Here is a 13,042-nt window from a genome sequence, read left to right as displayed (position 1 = left end):
AGTGGCGGACTTTCTATCCAAACTCAATTCTAGAGAATCGGCTCTAGATGGAGTGAATGACCAACTCCCGAATACCAACCTATTCACAGTAGCAACTACAAAAGTGAGAGAGAATTGGTATTATGATATGATGAAGTTTGTAGAGGATGGAACATTCCTAAAAGGTTACACTGTCGACAGAAAGAAAAGGATTGCCTTAAGAGAAGAAACGTCACAATGATTGTCGGGTAGCTCTACAAAAGAGACTTAAGGAGAAGAAACTTAACAATGATTTCCTTAAGGAGAAGAAACTTCACAATGATTTTCGGGTAGCTCTACAAAAGAGGCATAGACCAGATCCTACGAAGGTGTGTCCCAGACCATGAGCAGCAACAAGCGATATTGAGGGAAGCACACTACTATGGCATTGCTGGAGGACACATGGGCGGAGAAATCATAGCCCAAAAAATTTTGCAAGTAGGCCTATGGTGGCCAACAGTCATGAAGGATGCCAATAGCGAAGAAAAGCAATGTGATGTCTATGAGCAAATGGGACAACCTGGTGATTTTGATAGATTGAACATCTCGCCCATATTACCATTGTTTCCATTCATGAAGTGGGGATTGGATTTTGTTGGACCAATCAAGCCACCCATGAAAGGAAGCAGGTGTGAATACATCATTGTGTGGCAACTGACTATTTCACCAAATGGCTGGAAGCTAAAGCTATGAAGAGCGATCCCGCAGAAGAGGTCGTGAGGTTCCTCTTCAAGGATATTATTGTTCGGCATGGATTGCCGATGGAAATAGTCAGTGGACCAGGGCACACATTTTATGAACAAGGTAATGAAAGGGTTAATGGAAAGGTACCTCATCAATCACAAGAAGTCCTCAAACTATTACCCACAGTGCAATGGCCATGCAGAATATACCAACAAGGTTCTGACCAAATATTTAAAGAAGATCACAAATGCCAACAAAAATGATTGGGACCAGAAACTAAATGCTGCCCTATGGGCATTCCGCACATCTTACAAAGTCTCAAAGTGGCAAACACCATTCAAACTAGTTTATGGGTTGGAGGCAGTAATGCCCATGGAATTTGTGGTGCCCAATCTAAGAGTGGCCATCCAAGAGAAGCTACCAATGGAGGAATCTCAAGAGCACAGAATATAGGAGCTCCTAGTTCTAGAGGAAGAAAGACAACTCAGCTCTCTACGGGCAAAGATAGTGTAGCAAAGAAGGAAATCCTAGATTAATAGGCATCTCAAGAACAAAATTTTCAAGCAAGGAGACCTAGTATTGGTCTACAACTCCAAGTTGGGATCAAACCCTAGATAATTCAAGATTCGATGGATAGGGCTATTCATGGTAAAACAAAACTAGTCAATCAGAATGCCTTTACATTAGAAAGCTTAGATGGCATACCTTTTCCCAAAATAGTGAATGGCTTCAAGATGAGAAGTACATGGGCCAACCGGTGGTAGAAACACCAGAGGAGCCGGTCCAGAGCATCTGTTGTGGCATGATCTCACTAGCAGAGATTGATGTGGAAAATCCAAGAAGAAACAAAGCTACGGAGGAATCCCGCAAGGGTGGCTAGTCCGTGAAAGATCACAATTTTGCAACCAAACAAGGCCGGGTCAGCAAAGAAGCAAGCAACCAAGTATATGCCACCCAGATCCACGTCAGCAATGTAAATGGCCACGATGTTGGCATAAGTAAGTGCATGGAGGACAGCTGTCACAACATCATTAAAACTCCACATGCAATAGTAAGATAGGGAGGTACCTTCAAGCCAAGATGGCAGTAATGAATCAAGGGTCAAGTCACATCGAAAAGTGGGAAGCCAAAAATGACAATGCCCCAAGAAAGGAAGGAAAGAGGAAAAAGCATCATAAAAAAGAGCACAAGGAGCCAAAACGCGCACACTCTCAACCCGCCCTCTTGCTCATGGCTTTCTCACCAATTCACAGCACTCTCTCTAAAGACAGAGCCATGCCAAAAATCAGCAAGACTCTAAGGCCAGACAAAAGCCTCTGCATGCCAATGATGATCCCTAACATGAGGAAGAAGGAACACTAGGAGTGGGCGAGGAAGTGCAGCTTCAAAAAGCTGTTGGATTGCCAATGGGAGGACCTATAGGACCCCGAGGATGGGGGCAAGCTAATTAATTATTTTCTTCGGACAAACACTGTGCATGTGGAGGGAAAGGAGCCCATAAAAATCTCAAAGCAGCTTGCAGTACACCACACACTAGGGTTGCTGATTAATAGTGCGCTGGACACAAACATGAAGCCCAAGGTGGAGGAAGAGATCCTGAAAACAAGCAACATGTACCAAGTGAAGGATGTGGCAGATGAGCCAGGAGAGAACAATTTATCTTCTTCTTACAGAATGTGATGTTCATGGAAAAGCTAGAGGACATGTCAAATAAAAACTATAGGCTGCTCTCAGAGCAGCAAAAGCAGGAGAGAAAATCAATTAGACTGCCATCTACAACGAAAATTTGGCAAAACAATCCCCATGGGCTAAAGAAAAATAACCAATGATGGTGCATGCAGATTTAATGATGCAGATTTAAGGGCAATCGTTGCATAGGCTGCCAACAGGTCCGTGGATCTCAGGTCCAAAGAATCCAACGTAGAACACCCACACCACAAAGCCGGAGGATCCTCGAAGTCCACCAGAGAGTGACCTTCAACTCATTTGAAGATGATGTGGATGATGAAGAGGAATTATAGAAAATAGCCTAGAAGGCCAGCAAAAAGAGAATTCACATAGTGGATGAAGACCTATTTCCTGAGTCGAAAGAAGTAAAGTGGAGGAAGAAAGAAAAACGCAACTACAGAAGCAGAAAAGAAGAGGAAGCTGGAAGAGGAGAAAAGGAGGAAAAAGGAGCAAGAAGAAAAGAGAAGGAAGGAGGAGGAAGATAAAAAGAGAGAAGGAGAACAACAGAAAAAGAGAGAAGAGGAAGCACAAAAGAGCAAGATGTCTGCAGGGGCGGCAGATCTTTTATACCACCAAAACTTCAGCCTTGGGTGGCAACTTTGGCACAAAAAATGCAAGAGGGACCGAGCCACAGCAGCCCAAAGCTACCCAGAGAACTGGAGGCACAACTTCCCACTCAACAGCACTAAGCATGAACAAAGCGCTGATGACTGTGGCCTAGAACATTCTTTCTTAGGCCATCACTTCAATGGAGAAATATGAGTCAAAGGCCCAAAACACCATTCATCGAATGTGTGCCCTGAATCATCAACATGGACTGCTCACAAAATCTATAGCCAAAGTCAGGGATTTGGAGAGCAAAGCACTGATTATGGCCCAGCATAATGTGGAAATGTAGAACAAGCTTGCCATGGAAGAAAATGCCTTGGTCCAGCAAAAAGAGTTGAGTGAAGGGGGAAGATCAAAACCCTCACCAGCGAGAAAAACATGCTCTAAGCTCATGTAGAAAAACTCAGGGCAAAATTAGTAGAAGCCCCAAAGCCAGCCAATGACACAGAGAGAGAGACAGAGAGAGAGAGAGAGAGAGAGAGTGAGACAGTTACGTATTAACAGAGGGAGAGCAGAGTGTGAGTGTGTGAAGTTCTAAAGCTGAGTAGAGTTTTGAGTGTCCCCATGACCACTCTAGAGTTGGTGTTCGAATCCAGAAGCTCTGGCAGGTGGCTACACGTCTCCCACGACATTGCCTGACTGGTCTAATATCCTTAACTGCTATTTTCTTACCATTCTGTTGAGAGGAAAATCAGCGAGAAATAGTTGTCTTCTTGTGTTACACTGCTTGATGTTTGCACAGTTCATGTTAGCTATTTGACACTTGAGTTTCTACAAAATCAATGGTAGCCATAGAGAATGAAAGAGTTAGAGACTATTGATTCAAATTAACTATCAATGTTGGTTTAGTAGCCAGACAGCATGACAGTTTGCACAGGGTATCCATGCGCTAGATGCTCCATGCTGCTACACAGCAAGCAAGATCTCTATGCACATGGATCGGTTGAAAGCATAGAACGGCTTCTATACCATTGCGTTTGAGACTTCTGTACTCCTGTGCATTTAATAGTATGCTTGTGATACACTACAACGCGATGGCCTTCTCTGCAACTATAATGTGCTCACAAAACAATCGAGGCACTCTCAGCCTCTTTTTCATTGTTGATAATGTGCCTTTTTTCTTTTTTTGATGATGTGCCTACCTGCTTTGTGTATGAACTTACTCTGGAATGATTCATGGGAAACTTGAGACACTGACACGCATATTTAAATTTGTTATGGTTGACTTTAGACTCTGTATGTGTAGCTATGATGTGGCTCTGTTCTGTAAGACTAATAGTGTCTTTTTGTTTGGTATTTTAGATATTCATTTTCTTCTAAAGTTTTTATTCTATTGTCTTTAAAACTATGGTTTTTATTTTGAAGTCTCTACTTTGCTACCCTCCACATCATCTCAAATCATGAGATGCATGTGCATAGTGTAGAGACGCATATGTTGGTTGTTGGACTTGATCCCCAGCTATTTTCCACCTACCTATCCGATGTATATGCTCATTGCATGTCAACTATTCTCATGTGTTTATGCTTGTTGCTATCTTGTATTAACATAGTTTGTATGGTTATATAGCTTGGCTTCCTTCCCTTGTTTGTTCCTTTGCATGCACTCTAGTTTGTTTGGTTAAATAGCTTGTCTTCCTTTCGTTGTTGGTGCCTTTGCATGCACACTACTTGCACCCTTAGCCTACTTTCCCTTGTTTGTGCCTTTGCATGCACACTACTTGCACCCTTAGCCTTCTTTCCCCTGTTTGTGCCTTTGCATGTACACTATTTGCACCCTTAGCTTGCACATGTATATGCCATTAACAATGAGGAGACATTCATCCTAGTTTCTAAGATGGAAACCATGAGGGGGGTCATTGTTGTTATGGTTATAGGGATGATCAAGTTACTTTCTATGGATGTAAAGAATATATCTTTACATGGTGACTTATAGAAGAAACTTTTACCACATGGTGCAACCACATGGATATAAGGATCATGCACACCTAATTTTGTTTACAGGTTGTGCAAAGCCTTGTATGGCTTGAAGTTGCACCTAGAGCATGGTCACATGAGATAGGGAGTTATCTTGTCACTATTGAATTTCAGATATCTAATGCTCATTTCTCACTTTATGTGAGAAAAAATGATAGGGGGGATTGAACTATGTTGATGACTTGATTGTCACACGGGTGATAGTGATGAGATGACATTTATGAGGCAAAGATGCTTCTCAAGAGGAAGTTTGAAATGAAAGATATGGGTGATGCAATCCTTCCTGGTGTTATTCGTCATAATTAATGATAAGATTAATATGGATAAACAGTATTAAATATAAGCTTAACTACTACGTAATTTCAGAGATAACAATCGTCAAGAATATAATATGATAAGATTAATATGGATAAGCTTAACTACTACGTAATTTCAGAGATAACAATCGTCACAAGAATATAATATGCTATAAACACAGAACATGGCAAAGATTGCACAGACAGAACGCACAAACAAGATAACTTCTCGATGATTTATTCATGTATTCCATACAATTTATAGCAAGCTAACAAGCACCGCTTGACGTTTCAATATGACTGGTTGTGACTCTTCGCTCGTTAATATGACGTTCCAATACGATTGGTTGTGACTCTTTGTTAATTTGTACACAGACCGACGGCCACCCATTACACTTGGCACGCACGGTGGACTCGGGAACCCACAATCTTTGTCTTCAATATCAATCTTCGTCTTCGGAAAGTATATTTACAGAAGCCTGCATAGATGTTGCAGCCACACCCGTGGATCTTGCTGCGAGGTCTTGGCATCCAAACCCGTGGATGCGGTGCGGAGGGGTCTACTCTGGTAGGTTCGTTGTGAGTATTTGGGTGGCACCCAGGCAAACTGGACATGCTATAAGTACTTCCTGGAAAGAAAATCATTGGCTGCTTCTTCCCACCAGGGCGGTTGCATTGGTAGATAGAGTGCTAACTGGTGCGCACACATCTCTAACCAGAAGCATAATATTCTTCGTTCTTCCTTCAGCCTCGTGTCCTTCCTTATCCATTCCCGTCCAGGTTGTACTGCTTGCCCCGCACCCCGCATCCTCCAACTTGCTTGTGGTCGTCCACTTTACTATGGGCGCCGGGCTCCTCGGATTCTCTTGCAACACAAATAACTCTGATTGTAAATCTTGTACTCTACGCTCTAACGCAGTTGCATGCTCCCTCATAATTTCAAGCTGTGGATTTGAGCTGGAGCATCCAGTGCCATAGAACAGAATTTCCACTATCTGTATTTCTACCAGCTTTATCATTTCTAGCATTACTTCCACACCGGCTGTTTTCCCTTATCCAAGGGTCTATCCCCAGACTGACCTGCTCTGGCACTTGATATAGATCCTGAAGGTGCTACGGCCAGTGTCTGTTCTGTTTTACTGCTCCGACCGACCCCCGAGGAGGCTGGTACTATGCCGGTTAGTCCCCCATGGCCAGTTGCAGTGGCAACTAGGGTTGCTGCTACCATCGCAGCCGCACTTCCTTGCTGACCACCCACCCCTTCTTGATCATCATCTTCATAATCCAGTTGTGGGGGTATTGAGTCCCGACAGAGGGGTTGTACTGCTAAGGTCCAAATCTGCAACAGTCTTTGCCACTCCTCCCGGACCTCTTCCGTTAATGCGACTACCAATCCATCTAGTTGTTCCATATTCAAAGTAACTACTTCGACACCCGGAGTCTGGTTGAGTACTGTCGCAAAGTGCATTTTGCAGCACTCTATATCCCACAATCTCCTATGAGATACCGGCGGCAAATTCTTCTTGTGCGGTCTAGGCGGACCGCAGATCTATTCGGGTAGTTTGCAGCGCTTGTGCCCGTTTGTTTTGTACATTCCGCAGTCACTCGTCGTTATCTACCCGCCGCTCAACTTTGAGTTCTTGGACCCTTCTGTCGTTTGTCATTGCAGGCCACTGCTGGTCAAAAACTGGGCACATGCCCCGAAATTTTATGCATGTACTGTGAAATCCGGGGCTTCCCAAGGAAACCCCCTTGCGGGTTGTCCAGGCCTCACCGGAACTGTTGCCACAGTTTGTGCGGCCTCTGCCTCTACCTGTGGGCTGGGGTGTCGGCACAACTGTCGGTGCCGATGCACGGCGCACAGACTCCCTCCATTTTTATAGGCAGAAGATCCTACCTCTGAAATCTTTCTTTTCCCTCATTCAAGAAAAGGCGGTCGAGAGCTAGGGGTTACCGAGGCCGGTCTTTCCAGGACTTCTACTACCTCAGCTTCTGCGCCTCGGCTAGTCGCAGCTTGTTCCTGTACTGACGACTGCGGGCTCTCCTCGGACTGTCCCAACCTCCACCTGATGTTCTGAGCTAATTGTGGCTGCCACTACCACCTTAGGAATTGTTGTGAATTACCATAAAAAATGCCATCATCCTTAGTACCACCTTATGGACAAAATGTGTGCCTCTGTCAATAACAAGCTCAACCGGACAGCCGTACCACCGCGTCAGCACCATCCTTACACAAACACTTGGCTACGAATGTTGCGGTATTATCTCACAATGCCCAAGCTTCAACCCATTTGGTGCAATAATCCGTGTGGCTGTCAAAATATACATGTTCCCAATTCTTTGTGTTGCTGGCTTAATTGGCCCAACAAAATCCAGTACCCACTTTTGAAAAGGCTCCAACGGTAACACCGGTTGTAGCGGCATCCGGTCTTTGGCTGTTGACTGCCCTAATCTTTGACAAGCATCACATTTCCTGACAAACTTCTGTGCATCTGCATGTATAGAAGGCCACCACAATCCAGCTTGCAATACTTTCTTAGCAATAATTGGAAGTTCAAACCATTCAAGATTGGCCTACACCTAAGTTTGTGCATGAGGTTAGATCATTCTCGCAAAGTGTCCACTAGCTACTCCTGCATGAGCTTCAGCCACAGCACCGCTTCCTGCTCCATTGGAAATACATATCGCTACTGCTGCAAGACACCAATCAAATTCCTGTGGTATAATTGTCCCAAAACTACTTCAAAATTCGGGCTCCGAAGTGCCAATCTTTTCCGTTAATTTACCCATAGATGAGTCGACATCTCCCCAGAGACCACAAAATGCAGCATCTCATCATACCACATGTCCATGAAATCTGTATACCAATATCTTTTGCCTTTGACTGGACTCTACAAACAAGTGTGCATCAGGAAATTCATCTTCCACCCCGACTGGCAATTCTCCATTATCTAGTCTGGACAAATAATCAGCTATATAACATTCTGACTGCCTAGTCGATGCACCATAGTATACTCAGATTCTGTTGCTTCACTAGGTACAGCAATGCAGAATGATCCACATGAAAAATGAATTGATGCCCTAGCAAATAATGCCAGAATTTCTTCACAGAATAGATCATCCCAAGACACTCATGTTCTATCACTTAATAATTCTTTTCAGCATTGGCGACTAACACAAGCCGAAACTACCCATCCACATTCTTTTACATCAAAACACAGCCTATGCGGTATCTGAGGCATCCACAAAAACATGAAATTCTTGTTCCCAATCTGGGGGCATCAACACCAAAGCCTTTGACAGTAATAACCGCCGTAATCTGTGATATGCTATGTTGCAATCAGGAGTCCACTAGAACTGAAACTTTGGAATATGGGTCATCAGATTTAGCGAAACCACAATATGGGCCAACAACCGGAGACGTCTTCCATGCCACTTGATTTGCCCCAAAAAGCCGCATACTTCCCCTGGGTTGCATGGTGCACGCGCCTGCATAATTGCTGCCACTTTACTAGGATCCACTGCAATGCCGTTCTTAGAGATGATATGACCCAGTAACATGCCACTTTTTACCGCAAACACACTCTTCAGCAACGGGTTGAGGCTCAACCTAGCCTCCGCATTTCAGCAAACATAACCGCAAATACATCAAATGCTTACAGAATTCACTAAAAACACTGAAGTCATCCAAGAATACCTACATACACTCCAGCAAGTAATCTCCAAAAACTTCCTGCATGTCCTATTGATGAGAGGTGGATGGAGCATTCCGGAGTCCAAACCACATAAAAGTATAGATGAACACTCCCCAGTTTGTAATAAATGCGATTTTAGCCTGATCCTCTGGTGCCATCCGCACTTGGTTATACCCACTGAACCCATCCAAAAAAGAGTAAATGTCGTGGCCTACTACATCATCCAAGATACTATCAATGTACGGCAAAGGAAAAGGGTCCGAAATAGTGGCCACATTCAGCTTGCGATAATCCACGCAAATCTGCAATTTCTTGTTTTTCTTGGGTACTATAACAGTTGGGGATATCCATTCTACTTTATCCACCAAAGCAATAAATCCCACTCGTCCAATTCTTCCTTAACCTGTTTGGCCACATGCGGATTCATTCTGTATCTCTGCTGTTGCCTAACAGGTACCGTATCAGGCTTCAAGTTGATCTTATGCTGGTAAAACTTCAAGCCCAAACCCTTCATATCTGAGTAATCCCATGCAATCACATCCTTGAATTCCCACACAACAGCTTAATCAGATCCTCTCGAAACTCCACTGGAAGAACAGCACTGATCTTCACAAGTTTGTCTTCTGACGGCTCACCCAAATTTATTGTCTGCAATTCCTCTTCCTTGGCCCTAGTCACTATTTGCATCTGTTTCTCAAAATTCCTTTCCTGCAGCAATATCTCCTTTATGTCCACCAACTCGGCCAATTCATCAGTAACTTTGTGATTGTCCCCGCCTTCTGCTTCACTTCCAGCTTCCTTCGCAAATTGATACCCCTGTTGTATTTCTTCAATATCAATAACACAGTGACACACCAGATCTTCATTAATTGCCAGAAACTCTACTTCCTCATCATCATCCAATCCTTCTACCATATTGATGGTTTTTGCAATGGTTGTTCTGGCAAGCAACTAGCAACGGGCACCGCTCTTCCAGAGTTACTTAACTTTCTTCTTCCCCCTGCGGGAGTGTCAGCACATTTGTTTCCCAATTATGCTTAACTTTTGCCTACGAGAGTAGCCCAGGCCATCCGAGCAACAAATTAAAATCAGCCTGTGCTCCTTCCATATCTAGAACCACTAAAGACAACTAGAATTGTATTCCAGCCAACTCCACCACCATATCCCGTAGAATTCCCAGAGGATGCACCCGTCTTTGATCTGCCATCCGAACTAGAAAAGGTGTTGCCTCCCATTGCATTAAGTTATACTTCCGACAAGTAGCGGTGGTTATATTATTGACTCCAAACCCACCATCCAGCAGCACCACTTGATCAATCAGATGTCCTCTATATTTTACTGTGGTTACTAGAATACAAGTATCTAACAGCAGTACCACATCCACCGGGCCTTCCATCTACTGCACTACATGGCTTGCGGGTTCTTCCACATGTTGCTTACTTGGGTTAATAATCTGATCTCTGAATGTGGGTACCAATTCCAACAGCTGCCCAAGCGGTATAGTGATAGGATACTGCCATAAAGATGGAATTTCCAAAGTCAAAGTCGGACTCCCATTGCTCAATCCGCCATGTTGGCTAATGTTCTTCGACATGTCCTTTCCCAACATGGTACTCTGGCCACTGGTATTGTTTTCTCCGATGTCCCAGACAGGATCCGCACTGCGCCCCACTTTAGAATAGACTGGCACTGGTTGGCAACCCAAGTTGACAATTCATGCCGTACCGCCTCCTGTTGTGGCCAGTCGATAGGATCCTTGTCCACAATATCTTGTGCCTTCACTTGGCACCGGATTTGGTTACAATATGAACTGTCAGGGGATTATCTAATGCGACCAACTGCACAATACCTCCACAATACTAACACTCAGTGCCTTTCCTCTGCCGACTTTGCTTGCTTTTCTGCCTTCTAGGCATCGTACGCTGCTACCTCCGGACATTCCGACCGCCAATGGCCCTCCTCCATGCAAAACAAACAAGTTTTAGTGTGTGGCGTGACACCGCGACCTCAACCTCTTCCACCACCTCGTCCCCCCTGAACGAGCTACCCTGGAATTCCTGCTACCTCCGGACATTCCGACCGCCAATGGCCCTCCTCCATGCAAAACAAACAAGTTTTAGTGTGTGGCGTGACACCGCGACCTCAACCTCTTCCACCACCTCGTCCCCCCTGAACGAGCTACCCTGGAATTCCTGCTGCGTCTAGGTAAAAGATATTGTCGGGTCAGAAGATTATGTACCCTGCCACCCATCGGCCTCTGCCCCGCCAGCCTTCCGTGGCTCGACCATAATATTTCAATCTTTCGTATTATGGGTAGAAGATTTACAAATCTCACACTAGCGCTAATTCAAAGCACATTCATGCATAGGGTGACCAGGATTCTTGCATGTAACACACCAAATACCCTTATCTGTGTTCTTTCCAGTCTCACTTTATTTCGGGGAGCTTTGCGAGTGCTCCGCATGGTACTCATGTTTATGGTCTTTCCCTTTCTTTGACCCTTTCTTGGACTTCTAGGCTTCCTCATCCTCTGAGTCCTCTCACTGTCATCCGAATCAGACTCCAAACTATCATCAGAATCTTCACTATCACTTTCCTTATGCTTTCCTTTTCCGGTCTTCTTCTTGGTTTTACTGCCCTTGCCTTTTACATAAGTGTCTAATGAGCAGCTTGCCCTTATCACTTACTCAATGACATCTTCCAAGGGTATAGTTATCATATCTACTATGGCCATTGCCATCCGCAAATCCTTTGTGAGACCTATCACAAAGTATGAATTCAACACCTCCGAGGAGGCTGGTCTCCAGAGGCTGGTCTCCAGTGAGCCACCGAACCCTCTGCAACAACAAGATTCAAAAACAGGCTGCATAATTCTCCACATCCTTTCAGCCTTACTTTAACTCCCGCAAGCCCTCTAGGATTTGCGACGAAAACGGCCCTTACTTTAACTCCCGAGGCCCTCTTATCTTTCAAGAATCGTCGCAAAAATGCCCGTTGTACCTCATCATAAGTCGGAAAGTGATCCACTGGATACTCTGCCAGCCATCGCACTGGTTTACCCTGCAGGGTTGTCTCAAACACCGCCTCCTTACGTGCGGCATCCACTGCTATAGGCACGTTTAATGCATAGTGTTTGTCGAACTGTCTAACATGAGCATCAGGATCTTTCGAGGACTTTCCACTAAATTTGTTGTATCGAAAGAGTGCTACAACCGCGCCATCACTATACCGGAAGCAAAAATACTTGCCTCACAACTCCAGATGGTGAACCAGGTGTCGGGCTATGCCTTCTCTAGGACTCAGATCTTCTTACCACCGCCGCCGCCCGCCGCCACAAGCAATGACCGAGCTCGTCCGATGGTTGAGTGAGGGCACCAATTCATCCTCATTGGTTTGGGGTTTCCCATCGGAACACCATCGCACGAATGCGACTGCGGCCTCTTCGACGACGCGGTTCTCCGGTACATGGAACAATCAGCACGGCGGGCCTTGAGAGCGCATTTCGCATGAAAGCACCGGGGATCCGATGATCGTGGTCGCCATGTGTTATCCGTCATAATTAATGATAAGATTAACGCGGATAAATGATGTTAATAAGCTTAACTACTGCGTAATTTCAAAGATAACAATCGTCAAGAATATAATATGCTGTAAACACAGAACATGGCAAAGATTGCACTTAGATAGAACGCACAGACACAAGATAACTTCTCGATGATTTATTCATGTATTTCATACAATTTATAGTAGGCTCACAAGCACCACTTGACGTTCTAGTATGACTAGTTGTGACTTTCTTTAATTTACATTACACCTGGTTATACATAGAGAATATTGGTTCACTTCATGTGCACTATTCTAATTTGTTAAGTGGATGTGTACTATTCTTTTTTGTGTGTTCACTTGCTATTTATCTTGAGGTACTGAAAGGAGTGTCGTTTTTTTACTATGTGCATTTCTTGTTTCCCTTCTACTTGTGAAGCATGTAGAGTTTTCTTATCATTGCATGTGTGATGTTACTTGTATGTGAAGAGGGCT

General features: G+C 44.4%; 1 protein-coding gene across 1 annotated transcript; it reads left to right on the top strand.

Moving 5' to 3' along the window:
* The first annotated feature begins 707 nt into the window (after positions 1 to 707).
* Positions 708 to 1,155, top strand: LOC147639595 (uncharacterized). The gene is made up of 2 exons (XM_086781955.1): positions 708 to 822; positions 905 to 1,155. The coding sequence occupies exons 1-2, from the start codon at positions 708 to 710 to the stop codon at positions 1,153 to 1,155; spliced, it is 366 nt and encodes a 121-aa protein (XP_086638081.1).
* Positions 1,156 to 13,042: the final 11,887 nt, after the last annotated feature.

The sequence above is a fragment of the Cibotium barometz genome, chromosome 3, assembly GCF_041138505.1.
Source record: "Cibotium barometz isolate CiBa-2024 chromosome 3, ASM4113850v1, whole genome shotgun sequence".
NCBI lineage: Eukaryota > Viridiplantae > Streptophyta > Polypodiopsida > Cyatheales > Cibotiaceae > Cibotium > Cibotium barometz.
This window is presented reverse-complemented; position numbering and strand designations above follow the sequence as displayed.

Excerpts from the sequence above, each read along its gene's own strand:
- LOC147639595 (XM_086781955.1), top strand. The coding sequence starts at position 708 with ATGAAGAGCGATCCCGCAGAAGAGGTCGTGAGGTTCCTCTTCAAGGAT. Across the intron at positions 823-904 it reads GCACACATTTTATGAACAAG|AATATACCAACAAGGTTCTG; the intron begins GTAATGAAAGGG and ends ATGGCCATGCAG.